The sequence below is a fragment of the Protopterus annectens genome, chromosome 4.part1, assembly GCF_019279795.1.
Source record: "Protopterus annectens isolate FY-2018-M chromosome 4.part1, PAN1.0, whole genome shotgun sequence".
In the NCBI taxonomy this organism is placed as follows: domain Eukaryota; kingdom Metazoa; phylum Chordata; order Ceratodontiformes; family Protopteridae; genus Protopterus; species Protopterus annectens.
In genome coordinates this window covers 147,086,052-147,103,673 of record NC_056734.1, presented here as the reverse complement: position 1 = coordinate 147,103,673, position 17,622 = coordinate 147,086,052, and the positions used below count along the sequence as shown (strand labels likewise).

Genomic DNA, 17,622 nt, shown 5'->3' with positions numbered 1-17,622 from the left:
ATATGCAGAAGGAGGGCGTAGCTATGGGCACAGCTTGTGCCAATAGCTACGCCAACCTGGTTGTGGCACAATGGGAGGAAGAATCCATGTTCATACTGGATACTTTTAAAAAGTATGTAGGCTTCTATAGAAGGTTCGTGGATGACCTCTTTTTTATTTGGCGTGGGGATGAACATTCACTGAAGGATTTTCTTATGCAAATGAATGAACTTTCTGACTATCTGAAATTTACCTCTGTCTATTCATATGATAAGATTTCATTTCTTGATGTGAATATAGAGAGATTAGCTAATGGCCTCTTAAACACCTCAATACATAGGAAGGCTTGCTATAAGAACTCGCTTTTACACAGAAGTAGCATGCATCCTAGATTTGTCTTTGATAATGTGGTAAAAGGGCAGATCGTAAGGGCATCCAGGTTGAACCCTACGTTGGAAGGGTTCACATTAGAATCAGAGTTACTCGGGAATAATTTCATTGATAGAGGTTATGATGTGAAAGCTTTTAATTTAACACTTGAAAAAGTAAATAAACAGAGAGAGACTATAGCACAGCCTTATTTCTCTGAACAAGATGTGAACATTAATACTACCCATAGGAACAATGATCTAGGAATGAGATTTTTAACCTATTATACGAAAGATTTTGAAACACTGAGGGCAAGTGTATTGAAACATTGGGATACACTTCTTTTAGAAGATGAATTGGGTAGCCTGGTAGGTGAGAGACCAGGGTTCACCTTTTGTAATAAACCGAATCTTAAAAGGATTCTATGCTACCCCTCACTCTCTAGCAATTGTTCTACTTCCAAGTCTATTGGTCTGGAAGTTAACACTATCCCTTGCAGAAGGTGTAATCAATGTATATACATAGAAGTAATATATTTGAACATCCGGTAACACATAAGAAGTTTAAGTTTGCTACAGGAACAGACTGCATGAGCAGAGGGCTTGTATACTTAGCAACATGCACAGCCTGTACATCATTTTATGTAGGAAAAACCAGTAGACTGCTTAGGGAAAGGGTTAGGGAGCATGTCTACCATATGAATAAACACTCTGAACATAATGCACTTGCTAAACATCAAGACATGCTAGGTACTACACATAATTTCCTCTTTCGTGTTATACAGCAGGTTCATCCCAGTGCTAGGGGAGGTGACTTTGATAATTTTGTTTTAGAATGCGAACTGAGATGGATAATTCGCCTGAGGGCACATCAGTCGCCAGGTTTAAATGACAAGATTCAAATAAAACCCATTCTCAAAAAAAGGAGAATTAAAAAAGTGTGCAGTAACAAATGAACTGTATTTATTTTATCAACATGAAATTCTTTTATTAGATAGTTTTAACTGCCTTATATGTTTTAGGTGTATATGTCTATATATATAACTTTTTTATGTGCAATACATTAAATTATGTCAAACTATTTACTATACATATAGGTATAAGAACATGAAATGTTCAATTTTTATTTGAATAGGCACGAGTTATATTTATATACACTATGTGTTTTTAAATAATTATTGTTCCTTATTTAATCAAGGTTGATTGCTAAATTAGCTGACCAATGAATGTATTTTTTCTTATATATATAGCATGTTTAAATGGTTGCCATTGTGAGTTGAGAAAGCCTACGGGTGAAAGCGCTACTCTTTTATTAAATATTTTTGGTCTATAGACTGTTGCTGCACTTCATTATTGTCTACTATTACTGCCTATTGGGATTATTACATCGTAATTTCAACTGGATATTGTTGTAAGCGATTACTTCTTTAGTGATAACAGCACCACCTCCTTTGGATTCTGTGTATGCCATTGACTGTGTAATCATATATTTATATAAATGAAAACAAACCATACTGGTGTATTTTTAATTGCAACCATTATGCATCACTTATAATCTAGCCAGTCATTGTCAAACATTACAAAGCTCATTCAAATCCTGCCTTCTTTTAAACCTCATTCCTCCTCCTCCAAAACTTTATTCCGCATGTATTGTTCCCACAATTCCCATTTTTTCTGTCATTTGTTCCTACCCTTTTCTAAAGACCCCATTTCCAGTTGTTTTATCTGTTACTATATACTTCTAGTACAGTTGTTTTAGATTTCCATTTTCAATAATTGTCTTTTTGACAGCCACCATAATCAGACTAAGCAAGGCCTTATGTATAGGCAATTCCGATTCTGTATCATAGCTCAAAAATATTTCCCTAGTTACTCCAGTTTGCTCACCTGGCATATCTGACAGAGCAGTCTGCAGAGAATCTTTAAAATGTCTGCCAACTCATTACACTCCCAGAAAATATGTTCCCAATTACCTCACTTTTCCCTGTCATACCTGCAACATTTGCTATCCCCTGAGGTAAAATACTTTGGAGTCTACTTGGGACATTAAAATACCAATGTGAACACTGCCAAGCAAAGATCCTAAATCTTCCAGATGTTGTTGCATATTTGGGAGACATACTTATAACCCTCTGTTGTTTTTTTGAGAGTTATTTTATCCAATCTCTCTTCCCAAGCTTTTCTAACCTCCTCTGATTGATTCTTACAGTTATCATGCAATATTTTACATGCTCTTCTAATTATCTCTTTTTAAACAGCAGCTTCTGCTCTAGATTCTACTAAAAACTCTAACAGTACTCATCTTTTGCTTATAATTCCCCTACTTTGTTCTCTTTGCCTATACTCTGATATCAATCCTTGACAGGAAAGGCAATTTCTAGCCTGCAGTCCAAATAAATTCATGACCTCCACCTATTCTTTTACCTTTCCCTCTAATTACTTGTTCCAAATACCTTGGTTCTGTTGACTGTTTTCTCTAGTAAATTCCAGCCCTCTCTTGCCTACTGTCTGTATCCCTAATTGCAATCATCCCTATCAGCAGAATCTTTTTTCTCCATTTCCTTGTGAGTTTAGTTCTTAGAATACTTTATGAATATAATATTCTGTATGGTTATTGTTACTCTCCTTAAGGATATGAATCCAAAATCCCAGCCTCTCCTTGTTTCTTGAGCTTCACCCATTTCATCATCATCCCTTTCTACTTTAATTACAGCTTTCTGCTTGTGCTATGTATACAAGCCTTAACTGTGTAGCTCTGAAATACCCCTTCAAATCAGGTAATCCCAAACCATATTGCTCTATTGGAAGAATTAATCACACTTGACTCGCCATCTTCACCTCCCAGATAAAACCATTCAACTCTACTAATTGCTATCCACAACTTCTCCCCTGGTTGATAAAATATGTCTGCCCTGCGTATAAAACAAAAGGGACTACAAACATTTTGACTTCTTGTATCTTGCTAACCATATCCATAAAACAGAGCTTCCAATTTCTCAGGTTTTGTATTATCTTTTGTTTAATTTCTTCCCACATATCCTGAGTTGCCACAACAGAAGTCTTTTTAATCCATACTTCTAACTACTTCATTTTATTATGCCCCCATTAATATGGGTACTGCTGAACCAATTAGAGTCTGGGTACATAATTTACAGGTACTGCTTTTATTTTATCTTAATCAGTTTTGTATCCCGGAATGACTTGAAATGGTCTCAAAATGTTCCACAACACTGAAATGTCCTTTTCTGTTTTTAACAGTTATAGAATATCATCGGCAAATAAAGTCAGCTTTTCTTGACTACCATATAGGTACTCAGGGTAGTCAAGAAAAGCTGACTTTATTTGCAGATGATATTCTATAATCATGGTTTAGAATTGAAATGGACTTACAGAAGGCCGGATCTGTGGGTCTTTACCATCTTTAGGTGTTATAGCCACCACAGTTTTCTTCCAGGATGTTGGTGTTTCTCCTCCATTTACAATATTGTTAAACAAAACCTTCCAGATGTGTATCAGTTTTTTCCCTCCTAGTTTCCAAACGTCCACAGGAATGCCATCTATTATGGTAACTTTCCTGTAGATTGGTTATACATCACCATTTTATCTCATCTCCTCCTATCCTGACTGTACGTAACTGAGCCTCATCTGCCTCTAAATCATGGCATACTTAATTCTTCCATAAACATTTCCATTCATACCTTTTTGTGATTTTCATATTTCTCTTATCTACAGAGATTCATACAATTTCTGAAATATTTCTAGTTTACACAAGACCTCTGGTTACCTTCCTTGTTATAGGTTCCTAAGCTTGGTGGCAACCCTTTTTACTTTCTGTTGCCAGAGTTATTGTGCTAAAAGTTTCTGTGCTCTGGAGTTATTATAAAAAAAGAGCTGCTTAACAGCAGTCTTTCTAAACTCATGTATGATTTCTGTTTATCATTCTCCAATTGCTCCTCTTCTTGTTCTGTGAGAATCCCCCTATTCTGCAATACTTTAACCTTTGTCAGTACCTCTAAATAATTCTTATTTCTTAACCATCTCTCTGATGTTTTTATCCACTAATACTTCATAGAAAAGCTCTAACTCAGTTTCATGCGGTATCGAGTTGAACAAGTCAACCACATCCACAGTAGAGAAACTGAAACTCACTGAAAATACATCCTGGTTGATTCTGCCCAAAAAGTCCAGAGAGTCCCTTAACAAATGTTCAATAGGAACCAAGGACTCCCTTACTATTCTGTCCACAAAACCTCTAAAGAATAGGTAGAACTAATCTGACAAGTTAAAATTAACCTATATGGGGGATCCCTGATGTCCTTGTGGACTTTCGATATGCTAAAAACAACCGAAATAGTAGGGTTTTGATTCACCAAAAAAAGTAAACATCTTCATTTATGACACCTTGCAACAATGCATCTTATAACATCATCTGAATTCTCCTATGGGACATATTTATTTCATTAATAGGATTTAAACATTAATTATTTATTGTATTATTTTATTTTAACATTATTTTACCAGGATAAATCCAACTGGACACAATTTTTCACCGTTTTCAGTGGAGTCCTGGGGAGAAAAGCTCCAAGGAAGTTAACAGAGTGCATACATGGTTTAGATAACAATAAAAAAACTGGTATACAAGGTAAGAGAAGCAAAGAGGTACAAGAATAATTTTGTAAAACAATAAGATACTCAAACAATAAGACACTCAGGAGTAGAACCCCTATTTGCAATATTTACAACAAAAAAAATACATAGGTGAGTATATAGTGTATGCAATGGAGGCATACAGTGGGTCACTTATATGGAGTAGTGGGTCTTCAAGGGGGGTCTTTGCAGTTGCAAAAAGGGTTAGCACAGAGGTGTAACTTAAGAAGGCCCTTGAAGGTGCTTGTGTGACTTTGTAGCCTGAGTTCAGGTGGGAGGGTGTTCCATACTTTAGCAACATCATAAGAGAATAGGGCCACCCCAGCGCTGTTATTGCATGAGTTGATTTCAATCAGGTTTTTGTTACATGAATGTAGTTCCCTTTTGGGGTTGTGAAAGTTTAGTATGTCAGCTAGGGCAGGGCTCTTCTCTGGATGAAAAATAATTTGATGGGCTATGATCAGTTGGTGGTAGCGTAGGAGGTTTGTAAATTCTAACCAGTGCAGTTTAATTAGGGACTGGCAGTGGTGGGAATGTGATCTATTATTGGTAGCGGACCTAGCTATTTTATTGTAGCAGAGAGTTTGTTCAGGTTAGTTTTGTTAATGTTGGTGAGGACTGGAGAGGCGTACAGTACTGTTGATAAGAGATGAGTTCTGGCTATTGTTCTAGTTTCGGGAGTTAGGAATAGTATGCAACGATATAGGCAACCAAGTTTTTTATGGACTTTGGAGATAGTTTGGGATATGTGCTTGTTGAATGTAAGTTGTTGATCAATAGTGATAACTAAGAGTTTGGCCGCAGTTACTGGGATGATGAGGGCTCCATTGGTTGACATGATGGTAAAGGTGGCGGAGGAGTGATTGATTGGGTGGAATAGTATTAGCTGTGTTTTTTGGGGTTTAGTATTAGTTGGTAGTTGTTTAGCCAGTTCTCTACCTCAGTGAAGGATTCCTGGGCTTTACTTTGTAGTAATTGGATGTTTGGTGCTGAGCAGATTAGAGTAGTGTCATTCGCATACTGGACGATGTTGGCTTTAGTGGTAGCTAGATGGAGATTATTTGCAAATATGTTGAAGGGAAGGGGACCAAGGATTGAACCTTGTGGGACACTGCATGTGACAGAGAGTGGGGGGATAGGGAGTTGCCCCATTTGACAGATTGTGACCGGTTGTTTAGATAACTGTTGAACCATTTTAGGGTGGAGTCATCGAGCTTGAATTCTGCTAGGCAGGTGAGGAGTTTGCTATGGGAAACTGTATCAAATGCCTTACATAGGTCTAGGAAGGTGGCAGAGACCAGCTTCCCTTGGTTCCTATGCGAGTTTATGGTATTGGAGAAGTTAATTAGAGCAGTGTTGGTGCTATGGGAAGGTCTGAATCCATGTTGGGTTTTAGTTAGAAGGTTGTTAGTTAACAGATGGGTAAGGATTTGGTAGTGGATACATTTTTCTAGAATTTCTGAGAGGGGTGATAGGACAGCAATGGGATGGTAGTTGGAGAGGTCATTAGATGGACCTCCCTTGTGGAGAGGGATGATATATGAGGTTTTCCATAATGAAGGAATGGAATGCAAGGAGATAGATCTGTTAATGAGTAGGGAGATGGGGTAGGCGAAGGCCTTGGATGCAATTTGGAGATATTGAGCTGGGAGACTGTCAGCAGCTAGGGTGGTAGGTTTGACTTTAGCTAACAGATTTTGAATGGTTGTAGTTGGAACTGGGTTAAAAGTGAAGGGGGTGGAGTTAGTCTGGTAGTTTAAGGGTTGATGTTGGGTAATGGGTGATATAGCACTTACCAGGTTCAGTATTGAAGAGGTAAAGTAGTTATTAAAACTAGAGGCTATGTGTGGATCAGTACCTGTGATATCTGGGGGTGGTGTGGTGGCTTTACCAGGCTGGAGGATGTTGTTCACTGCAGCCCAGAATTTCTGTGGGTTGTTGTTATGTTTACTTTGCAGGGAAATATAGTAGTGTTTCTTGTCCAACCTAACCTGCTTTTTTGCTTTATTTCTGAGCTCAGCAAAGCTTTGCCTAGTTACTGGAGTTTTGTATTTTTGCCAAGTTATCCAAGCTTTGTCTAGTCTTGAGTAAGATGTGACTTTGTTTAACCAGGGGGCAGGATTACTTCGCAATCTTATAGTTTTTAGTGGGGCTAGTTGGTTTAAAATCTCTAGGAATTTGGCATTAAAGTATTCTACTGCATTATCCAGGGGAAGGGTTTTTATGAGAGCCTAGTCAAAGGATTTTAGGGCTTCTGAGAATTGTTCTGGGGAGAAGGTTTTTTTGGGAACGGATTTGTAAGAGAGCGGGGGTGTTAGTAGATTTTTTGTGCCGAAGGAGAAAGGTTGGGTTATGGTCACTGAGGGAGTCCGGCAGTACTCCAGATAGGTGGGCAGTATTGGGCTGGTTAGTCAGGATCCAGTCTAAGGTGGATTCACGTTTGGTGGTTTTGTCAATTCTTGTGGGTGAGTGTAGGAGTTGTACAAAATTATATAGGTTTATGTGGTTGGTGGCTATAGGTGAATGTATAGTGTTCCAGTCTATGTTGACATCACCTAGGAGTACAGTTTCTTGGGACAGGGAGTGGGAAGCCCAGTGGAGTATAGATTCTAGTGTCTTAATGTTGTCTCCTGATGGTAGATAAATGCTGAGTAGGTTTAGTTGTTTGCGTTGGTTTAGTAGGATTTTGGTGAATAGGGTCTCGGCAGTGTTGAAATCTGGAGTTTCTTTTTGAAGGAGGTGGACTTTTAAATTGGATTTGCAAAGAGGGGCAATGCCACCACCTTTTCTGTGAGGTCTATCAACTCTTAATATGTTGAAGCCAGGTGGAGTAATAAAGTTATCTTTAATGTGGGGTTTAAGCCATGTTTCTGTAATCACTATAGTGTCTGCATTGTATACAGAGATAATTCCATGTAACTGTTCTATTTTATTTATGATACTGTGAATGTTTAGGTTTAGAATGAGTAAATCTGTGGGTTTATGCTTAAATGGGAGGTTGGGGTTGGGTGTGGTATGAGTGTTGTACGTTGGGCCAGGGTTGGGGTAGATATCACCTCCTAGTAGTAGTTGGACTGCAATGCTGGTAATGGTTTTAAGGTAGAATACAGTTAGGAAGTGGTGTTTGAGGCTGGGGTATTTTTTGGATTGTGAGGTGTAATGGATAGGAGAGATGAGTTGAAACATTAAAGGGTAAAGGATAATTGGTTGTGCGTTTGGAGGTATGAAGGGATAGTTTGTGGTGTATGGTAGGGTGGGGGATTTGATGCAGTGCATAGTGTTAAGTGGATGGTGATAAGTAGTAATGAAGGAGAAAAAGTAGATAGATGGATAGGGAAGGCAATAGTAATGGGATAATATGGTTGTAGGAGTGTGGTGTTGCTGACATGGTGATTGAGTTATCTGTGTTGGAAGACTGTGGATGGGTGTAGAAGGAGAGAGGTAGTATGCAGTTTTGTGGTTTATTGGAATGAAAGTTATGGTGGGTTTAATGGAGTGAGGGTGCAGTTTAATTTTAATAATATGCAGTATAAACAAAATCTTTTAAAATATACAATAACAACGTCAGACAGAATACAATAAAATAACTGTTACAATGTCAAAATAGATAAGATAGTAGATGCATACAGTAGAAGGTTTTTTTTTTTTTTTTTTTCTATAGTCTATTCAGATACACTTAGATTACCTAACTTAAACAACATGAACAGAACTGTACCCTAAGCAGTCTATCCTAACAATTCACAGGAAAAAAAACTACAGCAGATCCAGTACCAAGTTATACATTAAATATAAAATAGCAAAAACTGTCAAGCAAAAATACAAAAGCATGTAATCAAATATGTCAATTCTGCTAGAGTGAAAAAAAACTCCACTGCAATAATCACAAGTCACTGACCCCAAAATAATGATAAAAATTACACAAACTGATCACAAAAACGACCATTAGGTCTGCACCCATCAGGATATACAACGCGTCAGACTGGACCCAAAGCTTCGTAAACCAACTTACCCCAGACAAACGACACCCTGATAAAAAGCCCCTCATGCACAAAAGTTGAAAACCAGTACACTAAAAACACAGTTCTCACATCAGCTCTTAGAAGTGTAACTTTTCAGAAACCTTTGCCTGAAATAAACTGTAGGTTTATTTAGATGTAGGTGGATGAGACCAACAAGTCTTTTTCAGTTCAGCTGCAACATCCCTTGGGCAGCTTCCTTCAATGTCCTGCACCTGAAGACTTCACATCTCCACTGAGAGCATTTAAGCATGCAGAAAAAACATTAGATATACCATTTGTTGCAAAATTCTGAAAAATCAAGAAAAAAAATGTCCAGATACTGTGATAATAAGCTAGCAACCAATGCTGCTTACCAGTTCTATGTCCCAATGAGATGAATAAAAGCTATTTCTTCGATGATGCAGTTCAACAGAGAAACCGCCAAACAGTTTAGATCTTCTAGGAACCAGGAGCAACCTGCGCAACCAAATACCCAGTGTGGATCACAGCTTACTCCGTGGTAAAGTAAATCGATGATACAAACAAACGGGAAAACCGCCAACCCATTCAGATCTTCAAAGAACCAGGAGCAAGTGCAACTGCACTTTACAGCGCAAACAAATACCCAATACAGGTCACAGTTTACTACGTGGTCAGGCAAATTAAGTTCTCGTTCACAGTCTTTTAAATGTGGTAATTGTTTTCAAACCCACCTTGGGAAGAAGTTTAGTTTAAGGACATCTGCTAGGTATGGTGTTATCACTTGTTTCACCCTTTCGTACCTGTATACAAGTACTCGTGCAACACCTGCAGGAAATCTTCTCTTTTGCCAAGCATGAACAGACCAATCTGGAATGAAAATGCACCAATACAGTTGTCTGTTGCTATATGGCTGCAGTACCACGCTACCACAATAGCTTTCTTTCAGGAGGTAGCCAGTTGCTTTCTGCAGCCTACTCACAATCCTTAAATGATATTCTTCTCACAAGCCAAGTTTTAGTGTTTATCCATTCTAGCAGAATTTGTCCTTCACTATTAATCTTCAGCACTTCAAATTCCCCCAAGGATTTGACATCTCCTATCACTCTGTGTGGAAATGGAATCACTTTAAATCAGAAACAGGGACAGTGTTAGAGGTATGCAGGGCATCAGCTTTGCTGCCCAGTACTGTGCAGTAGCAGTAAATGTCGAGCTGCAGAAGTAAATTAGTTAATTGTTAGCATAAAAGTGGGAGTGGGTTTTAGCAAACACAGTCCTGAAGAAGTCCTAGAGCAGGATGAAAGCACTTGACTGTGTTGGATACAATACAGTTGTGTTTTACCTGATTCATATGGTTTTTATGCTATTTGACTGTCTTGACTGGTTTGAGTAATATACCTGCGTTTTTACTAATATTTTGGATCATTTCATGCCTGTGGACTTTTTTTGTGGCAACAGCACAGAGTGGCTTTGTATTTCTTAACAGTATAGTAACAAGAAAAAACAAACTATATACAATGTCCATAACAACTAAAAAAAAAGCAATTTACATAGGATAACATTGAATATTTCTCTAACATATTAGACAATTTTGCCCAAGCAATTAAATGATGGGTTGTGTTGTCAGTCCTTGCTTTTACAGTAGCAATCTCATTCTTACAAATGTATTTCATGATATGAATAAACTCAACTTTAAAGACAAGAGTAGATTGGGATTTCTAATTCTTAGTAACAATTGTCCTTGCTATAGAGAGGATAGACCATAGCAAAATGTTTGTTTTTTAGGAATGACTTGAGGAACAGGAACTCTGAAAATGATAAGGGAGTCAGAAATTATACAGCTGCCATTCCATAGGGCTTTACAAAGATATTTAAAGTCTAACCAAAATGGTTTTGATCTGTCATGTGTCACAAATATAATTAATGCTTTGTAATCGCACATTTGTCAACTTCCAGGTTGCTGTTTTTCTTCCTGTTAATCTATCTCCAAAATCCAGTTGCTGGTTCATTTCCAATGTGCTCCATGTTCTTCTAGACAACTCTTGTACTGTTTTCTGTTTCTTAAGCATTTTCCTTTGAAACATTGAAAGAGGTTTCACTGGCACAAAGAAGAACAAAGAGCAAAATCTCCTCCTGTTTGACAGCTCCCTTTTTTAAAATTTTGTATTTCCTCCTTAGCATGTTCTGCATCAAAAAAAAAAAAGATTTTGACCCTCCAGGAAAGAATATTCTGAAAATAGCTGGATACAGCAGCTTGAATCTCAAGCCTGCGTCTTGATATTCCCCGATCACTGGAATACATTTACTGCTCTTTTGCCTGGTAAACCGTAAGTAATCATTTTCCACAAACACTGTACTGTCTCCCACTTTTAGTACTTTGTCCTTCTGCCAAAATTTTGCCAGAATCAACTATTTCTGTTGGTAGGATTGCATCTTTACTATTAAAGGTCTAGGTTGCTTTCTCATGGCCAGGATTGGTGCATACACATAATGTGCCCTTTCGATTAACTCCTGCTGTGGAATACCAGTCCAGTCACTTTCATGGTTTTCATAAAATTAATTGTGTCTGTTCCTTCCAGCTTCTCTGGTACAGCAGAAAATCTCAGGTTTTCCCTACATGCTCTGTCCTCTAATTCTATCATTTTTTTAAACATCTCTTCTTGAGTAGTCTCATATTTAGTTAGCCTTTTCTTAATTTCAACATCTGATTTTTGCAGTTTTAGCACCTCTCTGAATATCTGTTTAAAGTGTCTTCCATTTTTTCCATCCTTTTGTTATTTGAGTTGATATATACTCCTTCAGTGTTTTATTTATTTTAATCAGCTCAGAGTCCATTTAACTTATTTTTTCCTCTAGGTTACTGGAAGTCATGTCTTGTACCAAAGCTGGAGCTTGCTGTGCTTTTTGCTGAATAGCTGCAGAATTCTTCTCAGTCAGTGTTTTCTCCTCACTTTTTGTGATCAATCTTTCAGGTTCTCTGAATTTCTTTTTTGCTGGCATACAGGCAGTGCACTAATCTTTTTGGGTAAATTTCAATAACTGGCTAAGTTCACAGGCTTTCTTTTCTGAGCTTCTATTTTCACACTGGGAGAGTTGAAATTAAGGTGTTACTCAGTGTGCAGCCATCTTAGAAGTAAGTTTGTTAATGCTGTTATGTGATTTACGTCAGAAAGAAATGAGATTTGGTTGTACATTTACATATGGATGATAGACATGAAAAGTAATAGGGCAGTGGTCACAAAGAATGTGGATGGATGGTGATGTATGAGATAAGAGAAGGCTGGTTAGTTAATACGAGATCTAGGAGCGAGTGGTGAGATATGCCTTAAGCTGGGTCTAGCAGGCTGAGATATGAGCTGTGAGAGGCTGAACTGCATTAGAAGAGCAGTCACATGGTATTCTATGCTGGCCAGAGCAGAAACATCCATCAGGAATGCTGTGGTGGCAGCTGTAGCTCTAATAGAGTGTTATAGCATTGCCTAGTACCTGCTTCTCATGGAGTTAGCTGCAAAAAGCAATATGGTCCCTCAATTGCTTGTGTTGTGTTTTTTTTGTTCATGGATTTACCTCCTTTCCCTTTGGCAAAGCACACAAATATTTGGCTTTTTTTAATTATTTTATTCTATACAAATAAAATCTCATCTGTCTGTGCCCATCTAGAGAATATAAAGTTCATTCTGAGTTCTGAAAATATGGGAAAAAACTGGGAGCTAAATGGTCTGATTCAGGGTCAATGCAGAAGACATTTACTCATAAAAGAGGGTATGGCACAAAGGGCCACTCATCTTGATGGAACACTAAGAAGGGTCCTCTGCTTATTACTGCTTGCCATTTTGAAATGCACCTAGCAGAGGAGACTGCCACCAAAAACAGTGTTTTTCAAGAGATGAACTGGACAGGTATTTAAGTTGCTAGTTTGGAGGAGGGGACAATGACAGTTTCTCTAGCACATAATTAAGATCCTGTGGCGTAGCCATGTGTAAGATCCCGTGGTGGAGCCATGTGTCTTTTAGAAGGCCTAAAATGCACACTTTCCTCAAGAATTGTTTCCCAGAAGGTTTAGAATAATGAGGGCCCTAGATCCCTGGAATGGCACCAGAATTAGAGCTTTTTCCACATTTCTAGATGGTCTAGTACAAGATGATGTCTTGCATGCTCCCTGAATGTGTGTGCCTGCCTGAGATTAGTGAGAGGTCATGCAGTCTTGTCAGCCTCATGGTGTCCCCTGGGACCCCTTGTCCTGAGTTAGGTCGTCAACTCAGTGAGGCACTACCTCCGATTTTGCTCTTGCCATGTTGAATAGAAGAGAGAGCCAGGGCTGTCTTAGCCAAAAAAGGGTTATATGGATCATTTTCAGCCTCCCCTCTTCTGCACTAAGGATATGAGAGGCCATATATACAGAAACACAACTGTCCAATCAAAGGAGTAGGCATGTATCAAATCCAGTTTCCTGGAGCTGCTAGGCTTGAAAATAACTGTCTCAGATGAATGTTCAGATAACAAGCACACAGGTCTGTTTATTTCACACCACATCGTCTTATTAGATCTAGAAAGAACCCTTGAGAAGCATCCATTCAGGCAAGTCTGTATATTTTCTGCTCATCCCGTCTACTATCACATTATGGTCTGAAGTGACATGTTACTTTAAGACAGATTCCCTTTTGCTGTGTCATTTCCCAGCTTGCATTGCTAATCTGCATAGCTAGAAGTGGTTTCCTCCCTATGTGTTTATGCACCACAGCGTTGTGACTTTCTTTGGACTTGCAAGGATTCCCTTTAGCATTGCTGGGTGAAGCATTTTGACAATAATTTCTTTGCTGATGATGTGTTAGGCCCTCTTACCCTGCCAAACCCTGAGGATCTTTAAGCCCTTTGTATGGGTTCCCCAAACTGTGTCCAAGGCATCTGTTGTCAGTGTTATAGTCAGGTTCTTTAACTCGAAGTGCATACACCTGTCAAAACAGAATGCTTGCTTTGCCATGAGAATTTTCTTCTGATACACGGCAACAGGGGAATAAAGGTTTCCAAAGGATGCAGGTGCTGGCTTTATCTGTTCCTTAATATCACTGAAACTTTCACATGTGAAGACGAGCTCAAAACACCAGCAAAATCCATTCTGCAATGTGCCCTAACAACCTCAGATACTCTCTTACAGTGATATTTTCCCTCACAGTACAAGGCAAACTAGGGTTCGGGTGGGCTTAAGAGAGGAGAGGTAAACCAATCTGAGTCGTGGCTAATCCCTGTAGGGGTTGTGGCCCAGAGGCCATCCAGGCTTTGCCTTGTTTCTATGCCTTTTGCACTTGTTTCTTCCCCTTTTCCAGACCTGGTAGGTTATTCTCTTGAACTGGAAGGTCAGGCCATGGCTGGGAAGTTCCCAATGTACGTCAGTGCAAAGGTTTGGAAAAATCTGCCTAAAAGATTGGATAGTTCTACCCTTCTCCTCCAGCTGTTATACACCATGTGGAGGATGTCCAATTTGTACATAACAGAATATTATGGATCCCCAACTTCATGCTGTCTGGGAGGGAGTATTCTTCAACCAGGCATGTGTACAAATGACTGACTCAATGTCTACTGCTCTGCAAAATTCATGAACAGCATCAGTGCAGTACTTGGCCACATTGAAGGAAAGATCAGAAAGATCCATCGCCTATTGCTTTAGGTCTTTTTCTTCATTCTCATCCACACTGTTACTTATCAGCAAGGTCTGGTGATAACATGGGGGACTGGCAGTTTAAAGCTCTAAATACCAGGGTAGCTGTTGCTTTCACCCTTTTCCCAAATCTAATCAGTGCTCTACTCACTTTATGTGGGATGTTAATCCTGGATGGAGCTGAAACTGTTGTCCTGCTGTGATCCACAGATACCACATTTAGATCAGAAAACTGATTTCTATAAATATTCCATATTAATCCTTGACCAACATTCATGCTTCCTAGGAGAAGGGGTATGGGAGTCGGGTCTTAGGAGATGCACTTCCAAGACATTTGGCACAGGAGGGTCCTCAATTCAGAGCAACCTATAAAGGCTCTATCTTTGGCTGAGTACTCCTTGGACTCGCACTGAATGTTTTCTTAAATTTCGATAAGAGCATTACCAAAGAAGTCATCTTCAGTTAGAAAAGCATACGACAAGAAGTGTTCAGAGTGTGAGTCAATGATGGAAATCTTATTATGTAACACAACTCATCAGCCATACAGTCTTAGGAGTCATATTCTTCTTCAGGGTAGGCATCCGTGTCTTTCTGGGAGGTACTTCCAACACAGACAGTATGTCTGACTAACTTCATACTTCAGGTAAGACGTCAAGATTTTGGTCATCTGAGGCAGTGTCTCAGATAGAATCCTGAACAAGGGGTTGGACTGAGGCACTGCCCTACCTAGGCCATTTCAAGCTGGGCTGTACCTGCGTAGACTTAGGATATGTTGGGCACAGAACTCCAAAGAGAACCACTTTTGAAACCCCAAGTCTCAGGTGAGTGACCAAGACCTCAATATTACAATCAGGAACCCCAATATTCTAGGCATCCTGCCTTCCATTTCAGCTAACAGAATGCAGACCTTGACTGATTAATGCTTTATGGCTGATGAAGGAATGTTTGAGATATCATTCTGGGAAGACAGGCCTGACGCAATGAAGGCATGGACAGCTGCTACCCCATTGCACCAAAGACCTCAGCCATGATGAATTCTGTAGTCAGGAGTTGTGAAAGCTCTTCTCTTAATGTGGAATCACTGGACTTTGGAAACCTTGAGTCATCTATGATGTCCTTTGTTTTCTTCTCTTTTATGAATGCTCCCTATTAAGGGGTAGGCGCCTTGAGGCTTAGGATAATGCTGCAGTGGCTATGAGCCAGGCTTGTGTCCTTTTTTTGGCAGCAAACTCTTGAAGAGACCATGGGTGATGACCGACTAACCTTGAGGTAAATTATGTGTAGTGGGTAGAGGAGTCCACATCTTGCTCCAGTCTGAAGGAAAAAAAGACATTGAGTGGTAGTCTTTATGCAGAATATGTTTACCACAAGTCAAACCCTTACTGGCTTCTGAAACATTCTTTTTCTGTACTACAATCTTTATCAGACATATTCTTTAACAAAGAAATCTCCTGTGGGGTACTTATCTGTCCTCAGAGGGCTGACTTCAGTTGACTGATATACAACGCATAGTAAAGAGATGCAAATATTACTGTATGGAAAGAAAAATCTGAAGATGGCATTAACTGATGCACCCTTTACATTAACAACATCCTGGTGCCAGACACAGGGCTTCACATGAAACCCCTAAGTAAGGGAAGGGACAGCTTTGTAAGACTGGCCAGCTGCGGACAACCTACAAGGTAGGATACACCAAATGTAAAGAGCAACCAGGGAAACTACAGTAAACATCAGGGTATTGTCCACAAACATACTGGCACAGGTCTACAGTGAAAGGCAGAAGAATACTAATTGGAATCTAGGGAACTGGTAATATGGGCAAATATGCATCAGCTAAAACTCAATACTGACTAATGCAAAGTTGCCATCTGGGACAAAAGGAACTTGAAATGAAAACAGGAAAATGGGAGATGGGGATATCAAGGATAAAGACTAAGAATATTACCAGAAAACTAGACCAAAAGAGAGGTAGAGGACAAGGCTGCTGTTGATGTCAACATAATGATTTGTTTCGTCCTAAAAGAGGCAGGGTTCCAAAGGAAAGCATGCCAGCCTACTGATTTACCTCAACAGGCCACAGCTGGAGAACTGTGAGCAGTTCTGAACCCTTAAAGGGGAAGAAATGTAGCAATGCTGAATAGAGTAATAAAAACAGTAAACCTATTAAATTAATGGAAGGTTTATATCCCAGGTGGAGGGCTAAATGAACTGGGGATCTTCAAGTTGGAGACAAAGATAGATGGATGGCTGGATGGGAAAACAATCCTGGACCCAATAATACAAAGCAGAAAGCCCATAACCTTTAAACCACATCAATTCTTGAATGCTATTTAATGGTGGATTACAAAGTTCTTGTCAGTTCTGAAGTCTGAACTACATTACACAAGAAAGAGCATAACTGTGACTTCATTAAAGGATTTTACTTTATTTTCAATTGTTTGAACTTTCTTTAGCACAGTACTTTTCTACTAAGTGGATAACAAGCTTGATCTACAAGATTTAAGAAGGGGAATGTGAAACAGTGAAATTACAGATAAAAGACAGTTGATGGACAGGACATCTTCACTTCACCCAAGAGATATTAACACTTCAGCAGCCACCTACTGTTATTTCTGGCTATTTTCCTATCTTATCCATGCCACAGAACAGCACAGGCCTAGTCCACACGTGTCAGTGTTGATCCTGTTCAGTAACATTTGTGTACATTACTTACCCGGTGCTTTGGGATCGAAGTCTGCATCCACTTCCTCCTCCACGTCATAATGGAGCTCACTTGTATCTAAGCTCTCCATTAGATGATGGCTTATGTCTGTAGCAACTCCCTTCAGAGATGAACTGATCAGTCTAGTGTCTGACCTCTGTGACATGTTAGACTTCTTTACTGATTACACTTGGGTCTGCAAAAAAGAAAAAAGACAAGGTACGTTAACACAAACAGATGCTTAAGAATGACTGGAATCCAAGCAGCACTGCATAATCTGTTACACTAATCTTA

At 39.1% G+C, this 17,622-nt stretch overlaps 1 protein-coding gene across 1 annotated transcript in view; it reads right to left on the bottom strand.

The window, feature by feature from the left end:
- Window positions 1-17,622, bottom strand: part of PLD1 (phospholipase D1) — a 1,505,857-nt gene that overhangs the window by 1,144,855 nt on the left and 343,380 nt on the right. Inside the window, exon 2 of the mRNA XM_044070047.1 lies at window positions 17,341-17,524. Coding sequence (XP_043925982.1) covers window positions 17,341-17,494 — 154 coding nt within the window. The 5' untranslated portion in view covers window positions 17,495-17,524. The remainder of the gene's footprint in view (window positions 1-17,340; window positions 17,525-17,622) is intronic.